This window comes from Torulaspora globosa, chromosome 5, assembly GCF_014133895.1.
Source record: "Torulaspora globosa chromosome 5, complete sequence".
NCBI classification, from domain to species: Eukaryota; Fungi; Ascomycota; class Saccharomycetes; order Saccharomycetales; family Saccharomycetaceae; genus Torulaspora; species Torulaspora globosa.
Genome location: NC_050731.1, coordinates 508,614 through 525,670, shown reverse-complemented (window position 1 = coordinate 525,670; position 17,057 = coordinate 508,614). Strand labels below are relative to the sequence as shown.

General features: G+C 46.5%; 10 protein-coding genes across 10 annotated transcripts; 6 read left to right on the top strand and 4 right to left on the bottom strand.

Moving 5' to 3' along the window:
* Nucleotides 1–275: 275 nt before the first annotated feature.
* ERG7 (lanosterol synthase ERG7) lies at nt 276–2,471 on the top strand (the record flags this gene model as incomplete). Its single annotated transcript, XM_037284156.1, has 1 exon — nt 276–2,471. One exon carries the CDS (start codon nt 276–278, stop codon nt 2,469–2,471), a length of 2,196 nt encoding a protein of 731 aa, XP_037140052.1.
* A 26-nt stretch (nt 2,472–2,497) lies between these two features.
* Nucleotides 2,498–4,258, bottom strand: SWA2 (auxilin-like protein SWA2; the record flags this gene model as incomplete). The annotated part of the gene is made up of 1 exon (XM_037284155.1): nt 2,498–4,258. One exon carries the CDS (start codon nt 4,256–4,258, stop codon nt 2,498–2,500), a length of 1,761 nt encoding a protein of 586 aa, XP_037140051.1.
* A 230-nt stretch (nt 4,259–4,488) lies between these two features.
* Nucleotides 4,489–4,665, top strand: NOP10 (snoRNP complex protein NOP10; the record flags this gene model as incomplete). Its single annotated transcript, XM_037284154.1, has 1 exon — nt 4,489–4,665. The coding sequence occupies one exon, from the start codon at nt 4,489–4,491 to the stop codon at nt 4,663–4,665; it is 177 nt and encodes a 58-aa protein (XP_037140050.1).
* A 71-nt stretch (nt 4,666–4,736) lies between these two features.
* On the bottom strand, nt 4,737–4,955 carry DAD4 (Dad4p; the record flags this gene model as incomplete). Its single annotated transcript, XM_037284153.1, has 1 exon — nt 4,737–4,955. One exon carries the CDS (start codon nt 4,953–4,955, stop codon nt 4,737–4,739), a length of 219 nt encoding a protein of 72 aa, XP_037140049.1.
* Nucleotides 4,956–5,517: 562 nt separating this feature from the next.
* Nucleotides 5,518–8,277, top strand: OSH3 (oxysterol-binding protein related protein OSH3; the record flags this gene model as incomplete). Its single annotated transcript, XM_037284152.1, has 1 exon — nt 5,518–8,277. One exon carries the CDS (start codon nt 5,518–5,520, stop codon nt 8,275–8,277), a length of 2,760 nt encoding a protein of 919 aa, XP_037140048.1.
* Nucleotides 8,278–8,492: 215 nt separating this feature from the next.
* ASP1 (asparaginase ASP1) lies at nt 8,493–9,617 on the top strand (the record flags this gene model as incomplete). Its single annotated transcript, XM_037284151.1, has 1 exon — nt 8,493–9,617. One exon carries the CDS (start codon nt 8,493–8,495, stop codon nt 9,615–9,617), a length of 1,125 nt encoding a protein of 374 aa, XP_037140047.1.
* A 1,051-nt stretch (nt 9,618–10,668) lies between these two features.
* QNS1 (glutamine-dependent NAD(+) synthetase) lies at nt 10,669–12,816 on the top strand (the record flags this gene model as incomplete). The annotated part of the gene is made up of 1 exon (XM_037284150.1): nt 10,669–12,816. One exon carries the CDS (start codon nt 10,669–10,671, stop codon nt 12,814–12,816), a length of 2,148 nt encoding a protein of 715 aa, XP_037140046.1.
* Nucleotides 12,817–12,924: 108 nt separating this feature from the next.
* PPE1 (phosphoprotein phosphatase methylesterase 1) lies at nt 12,925–14,058 on the bottom strand (the record flags this gene model as incomplete). Its single annotated transcript, XM_037284149.1, has 1 exon — nt 12,925–14,058. The coding sequence occupies one exon, from the start codon at nt 14,056–14,058 to the stop codon at nt 12,925–12,927; it is 1,134 nt and encodes a 377-aa protein (XP_037140045.1).
* A 573-nt stretch (nt 14,059–14,631) lies between these two features.
* Nucleotides 14,632–15,699, top strand: MRPL35 (mitochondrial 54S ribosomal protein mL38; the record flags this gene model as incomplete). Its single annotated transcript, XM_037284148.1, has 1 exon — nt 14,632–15,699. One exon carries the CDS (start codon nt 14,632–14,634, stop codon nt 15,697–15,699), a length of 1,068 nt encoding a protein of 355 aa, XP_037140044.1.
* Nucleotides 15,700–15,793: 94 nt separating this feature from the next.
* On the bottom strand, nt 15,794–16,078 carry TIM11 (F1F0 ATP synthase subunit e; the record flags this gene model as incomplete). The annotated part of the gene is made up of 1 exon (XM_037284147.1): nt 15,794–16,078. One exon carries the CDS (start codon nt 16,076–16,078, stop codon nt 15,794–15,796), a length of 285 nt encoding a protein of 94 aa, XP_037140043.1.
* Nucleotides 16,079–17,057: the final 979 nt, after the last annotated feature.

Below are 17,057 nucleotides of genomic sequence, written 5' to 3'. Positions count from 1 at the left end.
CGATCAGCAACAACCTGGCAGACCTTGAGGGTCTGATTGACCTATCTGGGGAGCTTGTTGGCTTGGATTCAGGCTCTGAAGAGTCCCAGCTTCAAGAGATGATCTTCGGGTAAGATTAAGCCTCGTATGAGAAGATCTCGCCTTATAAGACCATTTGAAGAAGCTTGAACATCTGATGCTAGGCATAGATTGTCCGAGAAATTCTGGTAGCAGGTTGGTTTTCTTTATCTTCAGTCTTCTTCGCTAGCCGACTTGCTATCGATTCCATTAATCAGATGGTTCAATTCTACTCCGAGGAGCTCAAGTTAGAAAGAACGGATCCAACGCTATGGAGGCTGCGTACTGACGAATTGGGCCGTGAAACGTGGGAATACTTAACTCCTGAACGAGCTAAGAATGATCCGCAGTCTACTTTTACTCAATGGCTGTTGATGATACCTGATTTTCCAACACCAGCACCAGACAAACATTATGGCTGCACCGATTTCACCGCAGCTGATGCATGTCGGAATGGCGCTTCATTTTTCAAACTTCTCCAGGATCCTGAGTCTGGTATTTTCCCTTGTCAGTATAAAGGTCCAATGTTCTTGACAATAGGATACATCGCGGTGAACTACATCGCTGGGACAAAAATTCCGGATCATGAAAGAATAGAGCTGATCAGGTACATTGTTAACACTGCCCACCCTGTTGACGGAGGATGGGGGTTGCATTCTGTAGATAAGTCGACGGCCTTCGGCACCGTTGTGTGCTACGTGGGTTTGCGTTTGCTTGGTCTCTCCAAAACGCATCCTGTTTGTGTGAAAGCGAGAAAGCTGCTTATGAAGCTTGGTGGCGCCATCGGAGCTCCGCACTGGGGGAAGATCTGGCTAAGCGTTCTGAATCTGTACAAATGGGAAGGAGTAAATCCTGCTCCGCCAGAGACGTGGCTGCTTCCTTATTCGCTGCCCATTCATCCTGGTAGGTGGTGGGTCCATACGAGAGCGATTTATTTGCCAGTGAGCTATCTGTCATTAATACGTTATTCTTGTCCACTGACAGACCTGCTGGAGGAATTGAGGACCGAAATATATACACGGCCTTTCGAAACAATCGATTTCTCGAAGAATAGGAACACAGTCTGCGGAGTGGACCTTTACTACCCTCATAGCACCGTTCTGAATATCGCAAACACGGCGATGGTGTTCTACGAGAAATACATTAGGCCTTCTTGGCTATCCAAGATGGCCAAGAGGCGAGTGTACGATTTGGTTAAGAAGGAGATAGCCAACACGGACTACCTCTGCATCGCTCCTGTCAACCAAGCGTTCTGTGCCTTGGTGACTTTGATAGAGGAGGGAGTCGATTCCCCACAGTTCAAAAGATTCCAAGAGAGGTTCAAAGATGCTCTTTTTCATGGCCCTCAAGGCATGACCGTAATGGGCACTAATGGCACTCAAACATGGGACTGCGCCTTTGCCATTCAGTATCTCTTCGTTGCTGGTTTGGCAGAGCAGCCGCAATATTTCGATACTATCTGCGCAGCCTATAAGTTTCTCTGCCGTACTCAGTTTGATACAGAATGTGTGGAAGGAAGCTTCAGAGACAAGAGAGTGGGCGCCTGGCCATTCTCTACCAAAACCCAAGGATATACGGTCTCAGATTGTACCGCCGAGGCCATCAAAGCCATCATCATGGTACGACATTCTCCGATATTTTCTCATCTTCGTGACGAGATAAGCGATGAAAAACTGTGCAAGGGTATCGACGTCCTTTTAAGTTTACAGAACATCGACTCTTTCGAGTACGGCTCTTTCGCTACTTATGAGAAAATTAAAGCACCTCTGTCAATGGAAAAACTGAACCCTGCAGAGGTTTTTGGGAACATTATGGTCGAATTTCCCTACGTAGAATGTACAGACTCTTCAGTGTTGGGATTGACCTATTTCCACAAATATTACGATTACCGCAAGGAAGAAATTTCGCAGAGGATCAAACTGGCAATTGGCTATATCAAAAAAAACCAGCAAGAAGATGGCAGTTGGTATGGCTGCTGGGGTATCTGTTTTACCTACGCTGGTATGTTTGCCATGGAAGCCCTTCATAGCGTAGGGGAGGACTATTCAAACTCTGAGGTTGTTCGCAAGGGATGTGATTTCTTTGTTAACAGGCAGCTTCCCGATGGTGGGTGGGGAGAATCAATGAAATCCAGTGAATTGCACACATATGTCGATTCTGTTGATTCCTTAGTAGTACAGACGGCGTGGGTTCTGATCGCGCTGCTGTTGGCCAGATATCCCAACAAAGAAGTTATTGACGCAGGTGTTGAACTTCTGAAGAAAAGGCAGCTTCCATCAGGTGAATGGAAGTTCGAGAGCGTCGAAGGTGTCTTCAACCATTCTTGTGCCATCGAGTATCCTAGTTATAGGTTTCTCTTCCCAATAAAAGCCCTAGGTCTTTATTGTAAAATATACGATGATGATGCTATTTAATTTAAATAGGGTTGTTTATAGATGCATTACTTTATATCATTCTCTGACTTAAACTTTTCCCATGCTGTAGATAAAGTGCTGAAGACGTTTTCGGCAAGCATTTTTGCTTCTAGCTCCAAAGAAGCAGGCAATTTGTCTGGATGCGTTTTAGCTACAGCCTTCATGTAACCAATTTTCACTTTCTTGGGCAAAACGAGCTCTGTGGGTGAAACTGGTTTCCAATCGCACCATGTGAGGACTTGAGATAAGTTGGCCAGCAGATGACGTATATCGTCTCCCTTATTGCCTTTCCACGTCTCGATTTGATTAAACACCTTGTCATATAAAGCGGCCTTCTGATTTTCCAAAGCTTCTTCTTTCTTGTTGTCCTCTTTTACTCGCTGAACGCTGGCATACGTCTGCGCGGAAGCGGGAACGCTCGCAGGAGGCCCATTAGTGCGCACAGAACCTCCTTTAGACTGTACTGGTTTGTCTTGCGATGGGCTAAGCACCTTTTGACATCTCCTCTTACCTTCCATAATCTTGTCATTAGAACAACCTTTCTCAATCAGCGATTGGTACGATTTCAATGCCTCTTGATACTTTTCTGTATGCTCAAAAGCTTCTGCACGTCTTGCAACTATTTTTGACCACATCTCCTTGAATGTCCTGCGTGGTTCAGCATTGGGGATAGATTGGCTCCACATTTCGGGATCCTCAGGGAAAAGATTCAAGGCTATTTCGGTATCTGATATGCATCTCTTGTATTCCCCGATCTTGAGTAAAGAAGCCACCAAGTTAGAATATGCCACTATTCGGAGAGTGTGGTCCTTCGGAAGTGAGTTCAGGCACTTCTCATATTCCTCGCATGCTCTTACATAGTCACCACCTTTGAAGAAGCTTGTTGCCCGATCTTTAAATTCGTTGTAACCAGATAACTCTAAGTGCGATATCGCTATTTTGGTCCCCGAATCTCTGATACCATGAGAGACTGTTTCCTCATGGTCGAAATCGAGTAACGTTGACTCTGGTGGAGGTGGCGGAGTTGGTGATTTCTCTGGCGAGAACAGCGTATCTTCCTCCAAGAGGAGCGACTGTGTAAACTGCGCTGGAAGCTCCTCACTTGCCACTTCGGGTTGCGCAGATGAAGCTGCCGCAGACCATTCCTGTGGCTCAACGTACTCGGAATACTGGCGTAGCCTATCAGAGAGTCTATCTTGCTCCTGCGGGAATGTGGTAAATTGGTCCACTAGCTGTCTGCCTTTTTCCAGCAGCCCGGTAGCCACGCCAAAGAACCCAACAGGCTCTTCCCGCCGTACTGGTGACGTTACACGGGTCCTTTGCGCTTTAATGGCCTCCTCTTCCCTCCGTTTCCTCACCAATTCCTCGTACAAGATCCCCCGCTCATAGTAGGACGTTGCCTGTCCGATTGAAAGGTCCAACGACATCAATTTTGCCACCTCCATGTCCTTTACTTCATCGACAACGAGCTCAGGCTCATCCTCCCACGGTTGCTGGACCTTCTGGTCCTGCTCGAAGGCCTTGAAAGCCGCATCGAACTCATCTTCGGCTACTTGCTGTTGTTTTGCCCCGGCAATCGGGCTCACGTTCGACCCAAAAAGCTTGCCAAAGTCATCATGGATTTCAGGGCTACTCTCACGAGGAGAAAGCCACGACGAGTTCGTTCCATTGTCTCCTGCCTTGCCAGCTTGCGGCACCGAACCTGATGGTGCTACCGTCGCATCTTTCTTGACAGCGGCGTCCCCCTTTTTGAAGGAACTGAGTAAATCGGCAAAGGGGTCGCTCATCAACGGTTCCTGACCAAAATCAGCAGATCAACAACACTGAATGCCGGTATCCTCGTCAACTCTCTGTATCTTCAACAGTTAAAGGTCTATTATCTATGATAAAAATCACCCTTGACGAAGAACTTACAAGAACCATGCCAAGCTTAAAAAATTGTTCAGCTCATCGAGATCTTGAACCAAAGAGACACTAAAAGCTATCGTCCAAGGCTTCCGAGAATCACCAATCGACCATGCATTTGATGTACACTTTGGGTCCCGACGGGAAGAGAATTTACACGCTGAAAAAAACCACCGATGACGGCGAAATAACCAAGTCCGCTCACCCAGCCAGATTTTCACCTGACGACAAGTATTCCAGGCAAAGAGTCACCTTGAAGAAGAGATTCAACCTCTTGCCATCTCAATAGGCGGTTACACCAGCTCAAATATGTAAATTAGAATCGTGCTAGACAGAATATGTACGTAAGATTGTTACCTGCTACAATGGGGGTTTTCTGTTCCCTGTTGCTTGCAAATTGAATTGCATACTGTTTTGGTAGTTTTCGCACATCTGGCCCATTATCTCTAGGTTCTTGTTCCTGCGATTGATGTTCTCGAGCTCCTGGTTAAGCGTTGTCACGCTCTGGTTCAGCCGGTCGATGTTTGCCACAATCCGCGACAGGATATTCATCTGGTCCTGCTCATAGGGATTCTCCATCGCTGCTCTGGCGGACCCGCTGGCGATCTGTCGGCCAACCAGCAGCTTCAACTACTGATCATAGAGCTGGTGGCCTTGAGATCTGTCTTGGCTTAGCCTAACAACAGTGTTACCCGGGACTTGACGCTATCCATACGATGGATGGCCCAGTTTAAAGCACTGCCTGGATCCGTGGCAGGAGGCGTCCTGGAGACTCAATTGAGTGTGTAGTGACTCTTGACGGTGCTCGCTGTTATATGCAGAGAGCTGGGGCTTGTTTGACTACCTGGAGGCTTTGAACGACGACCTGTTTTCAGTCTGATCAAAACCGTTCTGCTGGGCTAGTCAGTCTTGGAAAAGCATGTATGAAGCCATTACAATTCGGATGGCGAAGCGTAGAGCCAGGGACTATTTTGGATCTTGCACAGCTATCGCGGCTTAGTGTTGTCTTTTCGCTCACACAGTACCGTGTATCTTCAATAAAAGGTTAAAAGATTCAAAACACGCCAACAACAGCGAAAGCAGTGGGGATAAACGTGTTTTCGAACTCAGACAGGAGTTTAACAGTGGTCGGTACGCTTGCATGGAGACCATTGACATCCAGAGCCGATCCTTTGTGGTCAGATGGGTCGAATGTTCCAAAGGTGACGTGATCAGCTACCAGGTGAGACCTCTGAAGAAGTCAATTGAGCTGGGGATCTATAAGAAGCCCAAGGGCGGTGTAGATAGGAACTGTGAGTCTGCGGTTCACATAGCTCCTGATACCAGGGCTTTATTGAGCTACACAACAAAGTCCTTTCTGCATAGAAACAGCGCCACCAGTGTCGACGAGAGTGCAAATTCAAGCAGCACGAGCGTGAACTCGGTGCCAGGCTCGTACGACTCCCGTAAACTACATGGATCTCTATCTCTCAGTAACATACAACAGCAATCACAGGAGATCCCGCTGCGTGAAAAGTTGACTGCATCTGGGTTTACGATGGTGCAATGGATTGGCCATGTCGCCGGAAGTGAGATGCAACAGGGACTGCTCGAGGTGAGGGACGACGACTACTACTACGCTTTTATACTGGACAACACTTCAGCGAAAAATGCCAAGAAGAAGATCCTGTTTAATGCTAAGACTGTCCGTGATAATGAATTACAGTCTCTGAACAAAAATCAGTATCCTTTGTCGCCTGCTACAACCCCCAAAGCAAGATCTCTGAAGTCGCAGCCGAATGATGATCTTCTCAGCGTCGATCGAGGAAGATATCTACAGGGCTATCTGTTAAAGAAGAGGAGAAAGAAGCTGCAGGGTTTCACGAAGAGGTTCTTTTCGCTTGACTTCAAGTACAGCACCCTATCTTACTACCTGAATGAGCATAATCAGACATGTCGAGGAGAAATTGTAATAAACCTAGCAACCGTAAGCGCCAATAAAAAGGATAGGCTAATAATTATCGATTCCGGCATGGAATTGTGGGTACTGAAAGCCAAAGATACTGGTGCCTGGAGTCATTGGGTTGACGCCCTACAGTCGTGTTTCGATAGGTTAAAAATGAACAAAGCAACCGCGAACCAAAACAGAAAGAAGGAGGATGGCGTAGATGAACTGAATGAAGCGCTAGAATCTGTAAAAACCGGCAAACAAAACCCAACAATGGCAAATATGCCATTTGTGGCAATAACTCCTAACGAATTTACCGCCTCCTTGCCGCGATTCACCTGTAATGAACTAATAACAAACCTCAAACTCATCCAGCAAAGAGTAGAGTACTGTAAAAAAGAATCGCTGAACTATGTGCCCACTGAGGGATATGACAATCAAAGACGATATCGTAATGCATCATCTTCATCTGCCGACCTCAAGGTGGCTCATGGTGATTCGTGCGAGTCAGCCCAATCCCTCACGATCTCGCCAGACAACGAAGCAACTGAGCATCCGCTGCATAGCAGACTATCTGAGCTGGAAACGTTTTTGGCACAATTCATTCATCAAAGCAGAACATTGCTCAATGATGCCTTGGACCAAAGTTTGGAGAAGAGAATATCGTCGATCTCTGCATTTAGCGATGAAGAGTTTTTTGATGCAGAAGATGGAATTAGTCATGGAGTTATACTGTTGGATAATGACGAAAGGTTAGAGGAGCCCACTTTGAACAAAACGGTCGAGTACGAAAGCGTATCAGAAGAAATGACTTGTGATTCTTCCACGAATGATATTTACCCACTTCCATGGGGAAAGTCAGTTAAACGCCGAAATGACGTTCGAGCAGCTGTTGCTTCGCCGCCAAGCTTATTATCTTTCCTGAGGAAAAATGTCGGTAAGGACTTGAGTTCCGTGGCCATGCCAGTGACATCTAACGAGCCAATTTCCATCTTACAACTGATATCAGAAACTTTTGAGTACTCAGATCTGTTGAACAAAGCTATCGAGAGCACCTCCAAGGCGCAGGTCCTAACCTACGTGTCGGCCTTTGCAATCTCCTGCCTTTCCATTCACAGAGACAAGACAAGGGCTTTGAGAAAACCGTTCAACCCTCTCTTGGGGGAGACATATGAACTTGTTCGGGAAGACATGGGCTTTAGACTGATTGCCGAAAAGGTGTCACATAGGCCCCCAGTCTTCGCATTTCACGCTGACCATCCGCAATGGGAATGTAGTTACACCGTGTCTCCCTTGCAGCGATTTTGGGGTAAATCTGTGGAGCTGAACAACGATGGTACCGTGCGCCTGAAGTTCAAGAATCAAAAAGACTCCTTCGAATGGGTGCAGCCAACCACAATGCTTAAAAATCTTATAGCGGGCGAGAGATACGTGGAGCCGATCAACGAGTTCGAAGTCAATTCTTCAAGCTGCGGCTCTTCAACCATTGCCTTCCAAAGTGCCGGTATATTTGGAGGGAGATCGGAGAACTTGACCCTGACGATAGACCCTGTGGACGGCGCCAAGAAAACCTTACACGGCAAGTGGACTGAATCCATAATCGACGACAGTACTTCGGCTGTCATATGGCAGGCTGGAAAATTGGTGCCTGATAGTAGGAAAAAATATGGGTTCACCGTCTTCACTGCCAATCTTAACGAAATAACTGAAATTGAGCGCGATAACCTACCTCCAACAGATTCCAGGCTCCGACCAGATATCAAAGCTTATGAAGAGGGAAATGTACAAAAGGCAGAGACTTTAAAACTCAAATTAGAGCAAGCTCAGCGTGATAGACGTTCCAAAGGCTCCGATGTTAAGCCAAAATTTTTCGAAAAGAGCAAGAACGACACTTGGAAGCTAATTCAAGGACCAAATAGTTATTGGGAGAGAAGAAAGCGTCGGGACTGGTCGGGCATAACCGCGTTATGGTGAAGCCATAGCCTGGTTCAAGCACTTGCAAATACTTGTATAATAGTTATCTACAGCGTGCCATTATTACATATTTGAAGCCGTGCTTCTCTAGTTATACAAGATCTCGAAATTTTTAAAGCTTTAACATAAATTTAATCGATGAGATAGAAAAAATCGACAAAGAAAGGCAGCAAGTCTCTTTGAAGTCTTCGAAGTTCATCAAGCCTTGGTCTGATATGGTAAACGATTCCCTGGAAATAACCACGATTTGCGACGATGTTGGACACAGCAAATTTACCATAGAAAGTGGATCAAGTGAAATCGAAAGGCCTGCATGTGGCACACCTATATACCAGCACCGTTCGCTTCCTAGGATCAAAATCCTCGGAACGGGTGGTACCATTGCGTCGAAAGGGACCGATTCTTCTCAAACTGCCGGATACCATGTGGATTTGACCATTGAGGAACTGCTCGATTGCATACCAGATATTTCAAGCGTCTGTGAGCTCGAGTATGAGCAGTTATGCAACGTCGATTCCAAAGATCTAAACGAAGAGTTGCTCTTCAAAATATACAAAGGTGTCACTGACTCTTTACAAACATTCGATGGTATCGTAATCACTCACGGCACTGATACTCTCTCGGAAACCGCATTCTTCATCGAAAGCAGCGTCGACACTGGCGAATTGCCCATTGTCTTCGTTGGCTCCATGAGACCATCCACCAGTGTTTCCGCAGATGGTCCTATGAACCTATACCAGGCGATATTAATTGCTGCTAATCCCAAGTCAAGAGGTCGTGGCGTTCTTGTTTCCTTAAATGACCAAATTTCAGCCGGCTATTACATAACCAAGACCAACGCTAACTCGTTAGATTCCTTCAACGTTAGACAGGGCTACTTGGGAAATTTCGTGAACAACGAAGTTCACTATTACTATCCACCTGTGAAGCCTCAGGGCTGCCATAAGTTCAAGCTCAAGCTAGCTCCGGGAGCAACAACACTCAAATTTCCTCCAGTTTGTATCCTCTATGGTCACCAAGCGATGTCACCAGATCTAATCGATCTGGTTGTAGATCACTACGACGGTATCGTTATCGCAACCATGGGTGCAGGTTCCTTGCCGAACGAAGTCAACCAAAAGCTGCTGAGCTTGAACAAACCTGTCATATACTCGAAACGGTCCATGGATGGTATGATTCCAACAGCCAACTTGCCAAAGCCTCTGGCGGGTACATCCAATATCATCGCTTCTGGGTACTTAAACCCAGAGAAGAGCAGGATCCTGCTCCAACTAGCTTTGGCGGAAAACTATTGCATGGAGGAGACCAGACGTGTTTTCCGTGGGGTTTACGGTGGCTAGACTAGAAGCTTCTGAGCTTATCGATACAGCCTATAGATATGTATTTTATCAATAATCTCCAAGATCCCGCATTAACGGTTTATGTCAGCACTACGAAGTGAGAGATGCCTGCATTGCCATTTTGCCGTTAGTACATCTCAGAGCTCAGACATTGATTGTTCAGTAAGACCGTTCGTCAGCTCGGCGGCTATCTAGTGATAAGTCAGCGTGGAATAGACAAGGCACTACATTAATCCTCCCTCAACACAATACTGTGTGCTTACCTACAGTTGAAAAGACGGTGAGCAGTTCAATGACGCAACAAAACCATACAGCGATACCGAGGCGCCAACTAGCTGCGAAACATGGACACCTGTAATCCACCTGCCGGTTCTGAGATTTATCGAACTAAACATGAAGGCATGAAATATGGTATAGAATAGCACACCCTCATGGCGTTTGGATCCAAGGAATGGCCTTATCGATGGGATGAAGCTCATCCCAGCTGCTATAGCGACACCGCTACAATAGTGCCAGAGGCAATGCATTCGCAAGAGAAATATAACTCAATCGAAACTGAAAGACGCAAATCAAAATTAATGCCTTAGGAACTTTCATCTCAACCGTCGACTCTTTCCTGTGCCTTGTTGGGCTTGAAACTAGTTCTAAGCAGGTCAGGCTCAGCAAAGACCTGCAAATAAGAAAGTTGCTTAATCTAAGACGCCAGATTATTGTAGTTTCCTGGCTATCTTCATCGCAAGAATCGAAGCAGGGTACTCACTCGAGCCAGCTTCGATTGCCGTTGAATATAGAATACGTCAGAGATCCCTCGAAGAATTTACCAACAGATAGAGTTCAGAAAACTGGGATACCGATTCAGGAGTGGAATTTTTGGTGCTAATATATGGCAAATTAGCTGCTAGTTACATGTCTTTCCCTGCAAGATTGATCCCGAAGGCCATCGATGTCGCTTCTCGACAGTATCTCTGCTGATATTAACCGAGAGACAAGGATAAATTGAAAACAAACCGTTAGTCGGAAGAATATCCTAGACCTATAACTGCATTCAAGGATGTCGCAACTGATCACTTTAGCCACTTGTAATCTGAATCAGTGGGCCCTGGATTTTGAAGGTAATAGAGATCGTATCTTGGAGTCCATCAGAATAGCCAAAGAGAGAGGTGCTCGATTGCGTGTTGGACCTGAACTGGAGATTACGGGCTATGGCTGCTTAGATCATTTCCTGGAGAGCGATGTCAGTCTGCAGTCATGGGAGATGTATGCTCAAATTATAAAGAGATCAGAGACGCATGGCATATTGCTGGACATCGGTATGCCTGTGCTGCACAAGAATGTTCGTTACAACTGTCGTTTGCTCTCCCTTGATGGTCAAATTATGTTCATTAGACCAAAGATGTGGCTGGCAAACGACGGTAACTACCGTGAGATGAGATTCTTCACTCCATGGATGAGAGAGTGCGTTGTCGAGGACTTCATCTTGCCTCCATTGATTCAGAAGATTACTGGCCAAAAGACTGTGCCATTTGGTGACGCAGTCATTAGTACCTTAGATACTTGTATTGGTGCTGAAACATGCGAGGAACTCTTCACTCCACGGTCTCCAAGCATCAACATGTCATTGGATGGTGTGGAGATTATTACAAACTCTTCAGGCTCCCACCATGAGCTTCGCAAGCTGAACAAAAGAATGGATCTGATCATCAATTCTACAAGCCGTTGTGGTGGTGTTTATCTCTACGCTAATCAACGTGGTTGCGACGGTGACAGGTTGTACTACGATGGATGTGCTCTGATTGCGGTAAATGGTAAAGTTGTTGCCCAAGGTTCTCAGTTTTGCCTGAAGGATGTTGAGGTTGTTACAGCAACCGTAGATTTGGAAGAAGTAAGAAGTTACCGTGGCTCAGTCATGTCTCGAGGACTACAATCGTCCTCATCAGAAATGAGATATAAAAGAATTCATGTACCAGTGCAGCTGGCTCCCGCACCTATGAGATTCGACCAAAGCATCGTCGCATCAAAAGCACGTGAAGTGTTTTACCACTTGCCTGAGGAAGAGATTGCGTTAGGGCCTGCATGCTGGTTATGGGATTATCTAAGGCGCTGCAATGGCTCTGGATACTTCTTGCCTTTATCTGGTGGAATTGACTCCTGCGCTACTGCGGTAATCGTTCATTCGATGACTCGGTTGGTGCTCAAAGAAATAAAAGAAGGTAACAAGCAGGTGATTCGGGATGTTCGTAAAGTAGCCCGTAGCTCAGACCCCGATTGGCTACCTAAAGACGCCAAAGAACTAGCTGGCAAGATCTTCCATACATGCTACATGGGTACCGGAAACTCATCGAAAGAAACACAAGATCGAAGCGCCCAGCTTGCGAAAGAGATTGGAGCGTATCATGTAGATCTTAAAATGGATAACGTTGTTTCGAGCATTGTAACTCTATTTGAGGTAGCGACTGGCAAGAGACCGGTTTTCAAAATTTTTGGTGGTTCTCATACAGAAAATTTAGCATTACAGAATATTCAGGCCCGTGTGAGAATGGTTCTTTCATATCTGTTTGCACAGCTTCTGCCATGGGTAAGGGGTATTCCAAACACCGGGGGGCTCCTTGTCCTGGGCAGTGCTAATGTGGATGAATGCTTGAGGGGATATTTGACAAAGTATGACTGCTCATCGGCAGATTTGAACCCTATCGGTGGAGTGTCCAAAACGGACTTGAAGAAATTTATTGCGTACGCATCGGTGGAGTTCGATATGCCCATATTGGAGAGTTTTCTATTGGCTACTCCTACTGCAGAACTAGAGCCAATAACCAAGGATTACGTTCAGTCGGACGAAATAGACATGGGAATGACTTACGAAGAGCTGAGTATATTTGGCTACTTGCGGAAAGTCGAGAAATGCGGACCTTATTCAATGTTCTTGAAGCTACTACACGAGTGGTCGCCTAAGCTAACTGCAGCCCAAGTCGCTGAGAAAGTTAAAAGATTTTTCTTCTTTTATGCTATTAACAGACACAAGCAAACAGTCCTGACTCCCAGTTATCATGCCGAGCAATACTCGCCTGATGACAATAGATTTGATCTGAGACCATTCTTGATCGATCCCAGGTTTGCCTGGGCGTCAAAGAAGATTGATCTGGTCGTTGCCCAATGCGAGGGCAAAAGCTCAAATTCCTTGGACGTCATGTCTATCGACTAGCTTCATAGCAAGTAAGGGTTTAAATATCGAAGTACAAACGTAAACGCGGGAATAGCGCAAGGACCTTCTATCTTAGTTCGTTTCTAGCACTGATATTAAATCTATCGGCTAGTTCTTACCCCAGTTTGTTTTGATTACTGCGGATCTCGAATCATTTCTCTTCCAAAAGTCAATTAATGTGATTGCGGTCTTTCGAGGTACGTCCTCTTGGATGAAGTGGCCAGAATCCTGGAAGACAACCAACTGGTATTTGCCTTGCATCTGGCCGATAATCAGCTCTTTATCAAGATTATCATTCCCAGCGAGCAAAAGAAGTTTATTGGTGGGAAGCGCTACGAAGCTGTGGGACAAGTGCTGGAACCATGTGTGCCAATACGGACGGAAGTCATTCAAGTTAGTAATTCGTACAATCTTCTGAGATTTAGCCGCAGCGAACAATGCAGGAATCGCCACCTGAGCGCTCTCTCTGCAACTTGATAAGCCACGCTGAACATGCCAGTCGACGGCCTCTCTATAGTTGTTGAAAACGTTGGGCGTGGATGCCAGAAAGCTATGCACCTTCTGTAATGCTTGTATAGCGGCTTCCTCGACGATGTCGAGCATGCAGACGCCTAAGGTATGCTCCTTGATCGCCGCCGTCTGGCGAGCATAGGCAAATGTGCATATGCTGGCCCCAAGGGAATGGCCAACAAAAATAAAGGACAGTTTCTGGACCGCCAGCTGTTCGAGGTGCCTTTTGTAGAACAAATCCACCAGGGTGACAAAGTCATAGATGAATGCCTCCAGCTCATATGTAACTTCCTTTTTTAAATCAATTGGTCTAGTCTGAGCATGACCTCGAGCATCGAAGGAAAACACTCCACATTTGCCCTCCAATTTCTCGACCAGTTGTTTGGATAAATTAGCAAACGTAAGTCCCGACGAGCCTGCCCCATGGTGGAATACAAAGATCGGAATTGAAGCACCCGCACAGGACTTCGGTAGAGTAAAGTAGGTATTAAACTCGAAATTCCTCTCACTCAATGAATATCGCTCGTTGTGCTCGAAAAATTGTTCCCAGCCAAGGACGTCAGCTGGCTGACCATCTCGCTCGTTGAGAAGCGTTTCCTGAAACTCAACGCTATGCCTGGCCCTCGAGGGCAATTCTTGAACAATATCTGTCTCTTCTTCCTCAGCAGAGGCTATTTTCGCCTGCTTCAACTGCTTCAAAGCTATCTTCCGACGCAAATCATGGTCCTCCATCAGCTAGCCGCTTCAAAACACAGGAATCACCGAACCTCTGGCTTCCAATTTGATTTAAAGACTACCATTTAGGCTAACTTAACTGTAAGGTTATCCATAATAACCCGGTAATCATACGCTACGACAAGAATTAGCGACGCTGACACTTGCTAAAACGTAGGCTACAAAACGCAGAAACTGAGTGGCCACAGAGTTCACTAAAGGGGTATTCCATTACACTGCATGGAACCACTAAGTCATGGACGCAGAGATACCATGTCTTATCGTTTCCTCAGTTTTCCCCTCTCCGTTGAAAAAAAAAAATCGTAGAATTTTGCCAAGTGCACAGCAGCATTTCCCAGTTCACACTAGCCTAGTATACACCAAACTCTTCGGCAGATAGCACTTTGGATATAGCGAATCTTAATTACTGTCATTCTGCATTTACTGGCGCGACATAAAGAGGGTTACCCGGCCCCGTCTCACCATAGTGTTGAAAATCTCCAATGCAAAGTAAAAAATCCAGGTCTAGATGGGTAAACCATTGAAGGTTTGGATTAATAGTGAGCTTTAGCCGTCGTCTCTGGTCTTGATATGCTTACTAGGTCTATCCACACGTCGAGGGCGCTTGGACAGGCCAAAGTCTGGTCCTCGTTGGCCGAGAACTCGAGATCTTTGCGCATAAGATCAGAATCCATCAGAAAATGCATACTGGAAGGAACGTTTCCAGGCGGACCTCCGTCTTTGAAGAGGAGGTTTAATCGTCTCAAGTACAATTCTCCCGAGAAGATTGATGAGACTTTCAAGATTTGCTACGATTTTTTACAGTCAAAGGCCAACCAAGTGTATGACCAGCTCTCGAGAACAGAGCATCCCAAAGAGATAGAAAGATTGCTTGTCAAGGCAGAGCTGGACAATCCCGAAGTACAGTACAACTTTCAATACAACGAGAAGGTGGACAACGATCCTGATGTGATAGATTACGAACAACCGGTCTACAGATTTCTCGGCAAAAAGCACTGGGAAGCGGGTCCCCAAATGCTCCTGATGCAGAGACTGGAGACGCTCGCGATCATCCCAGACACGCTCCCCACGCTAGTGCCCCGAGCCGAGATCAACCTCAAGTTTCCCTTTTCTACCGGTGTGAACAAATGGATAGAGCCGGGCGAGCTGCTCTCCTCGAACACGACAAGTTTCCCACCAGCAATCAAGATCCAGGAGTACGAACTCCTAGATCCAAAGAAACAGTATTACACGATTCTGGTCGTCAACCCAGACGAGCCAGACCTGGAAAACGACTCCTTCCGCACCACGCTGAACTACGGTCTCGTGAATGTGCAAGTGAGCTACAACGACAACGTCGTCGACGCGAGGAAGTGCGATGCGTCGAACGTGATCGCCGACTATCTGCCACCGGTCCCCGAGAAGAACGCTGGCAGACAGCGCTTCGCCGTGTGGGTATTCAGACAGCCGTCCGCGGTCCAGCCACAACGCTGCGTGCTGAACAGAGACGCCTTCGACATCAGACAGTTCGCCAAGCAGCACTCGCTGCTGCCCGTCGGCGCCCACGCGTGGAGAAGCGAGTGGGACTCCAACGTCGCCAACGTCAGAGACAAGTACGCCCTCCCCAAGGGAAGAGTCTTCGCCAGGACCCGCTCGTAGCTCCCGCTAGCGAAAAAACCTGTACATAGACACAATGACTACCTATTTTCGTCCTATTTTCAATCGAATATATATCATCGTCGGACCACGCCCCTCAGCTCTTCATAGAGTCCACAGCCTGCAGGATCACTGCGGCAAAGTCCACGTTCGGGTCCTCCAAATTCACCTCCTTCCCACGTCCAGACTCCGCCTCGCTCTTCACAGGCTCCTTGCTCTTCGCATACTCCGCCTTGGCTTCTTCCACAAGCTTCATTTTCGCCTCGTACGCCCTCTGCTCCTCCTTCTTCGACGCAGCACTCTTCAACGACAAGTCGTTCTTCAACCCAAACAGCAATCCAAGAGCCAAACCAGAATATCTCAAAACATTCACCGTAGACATCGTTCCCCCGTATATATACCGCTTGTTAACCTCCAACAAAGGCCTCCTTCGACTACAATGCCTCGATTACTATGCTCGATTCTTGATCTTGTTCTCTTCATCAAGCACTTTTTCGCTACTAAGACGCTTGGCCAGCCAATCAGCAGGCTTGTTCACCGATATCATAACGTACGACCACTAACTATTATTTTCAAGAAACATATTTACCTGATTGCCGATTTCAAGAGATATTTACCTGATTGCCTACCCGTTTGCAACTTACACTTTTCAACAAGCTGCAACAACATCTATCAATCCATGTTGACCGCTTGAACCAGCAATACATCCTGAATCGTGACCCACGAAGATACTCGCGAACTACCCAGTTCGTAATTAGTGATAGACTCAAAATTACTCTCACTCTCTACGACAGGTAGGTTTCGCGTATACTGATTATTCGAATGGCGCTACCAAGTCGGAGCAGGGCTATTACCCGGTTACAGCTGAACGGAGGTTTTATATTAGCAGCTTGAAGGACCTAATCAAGCAGACAGTCCGGACTACAACTCTCGGACGCTAGAAGATGCTATGATCATTGCATCAGACTCTGCAGATGGGATATGCCATCGGCAATTCTGTCCTTGAAGCTAACTCTGTACTAGGCCAAAACAGCCGACATCACCTTATCCGATTGGCATCATCTACACCGAAGATGATCGACAAGTTCGTAAAGCTCACAGGAAGCCATCATAGTCTTTTGTCCAATTTCAAGTGATAGAGCCCAGGAACGAGTTGAAGGGAACACTTTCACGCTACTACCACCATATTTCCAATTCAAACATCGGCAGACAGTAAGAAACGACTTGCCACGCATCACGCTGGACAAGAAGGATGCATTCCATGAAATTAACATAAAGCGAGGTGCGCGATTACCCACGATACCGCCTTAACATTGATCTCCAAAGGACGAGGAAGAAATCGCGAAGATTGTAGTTGACTT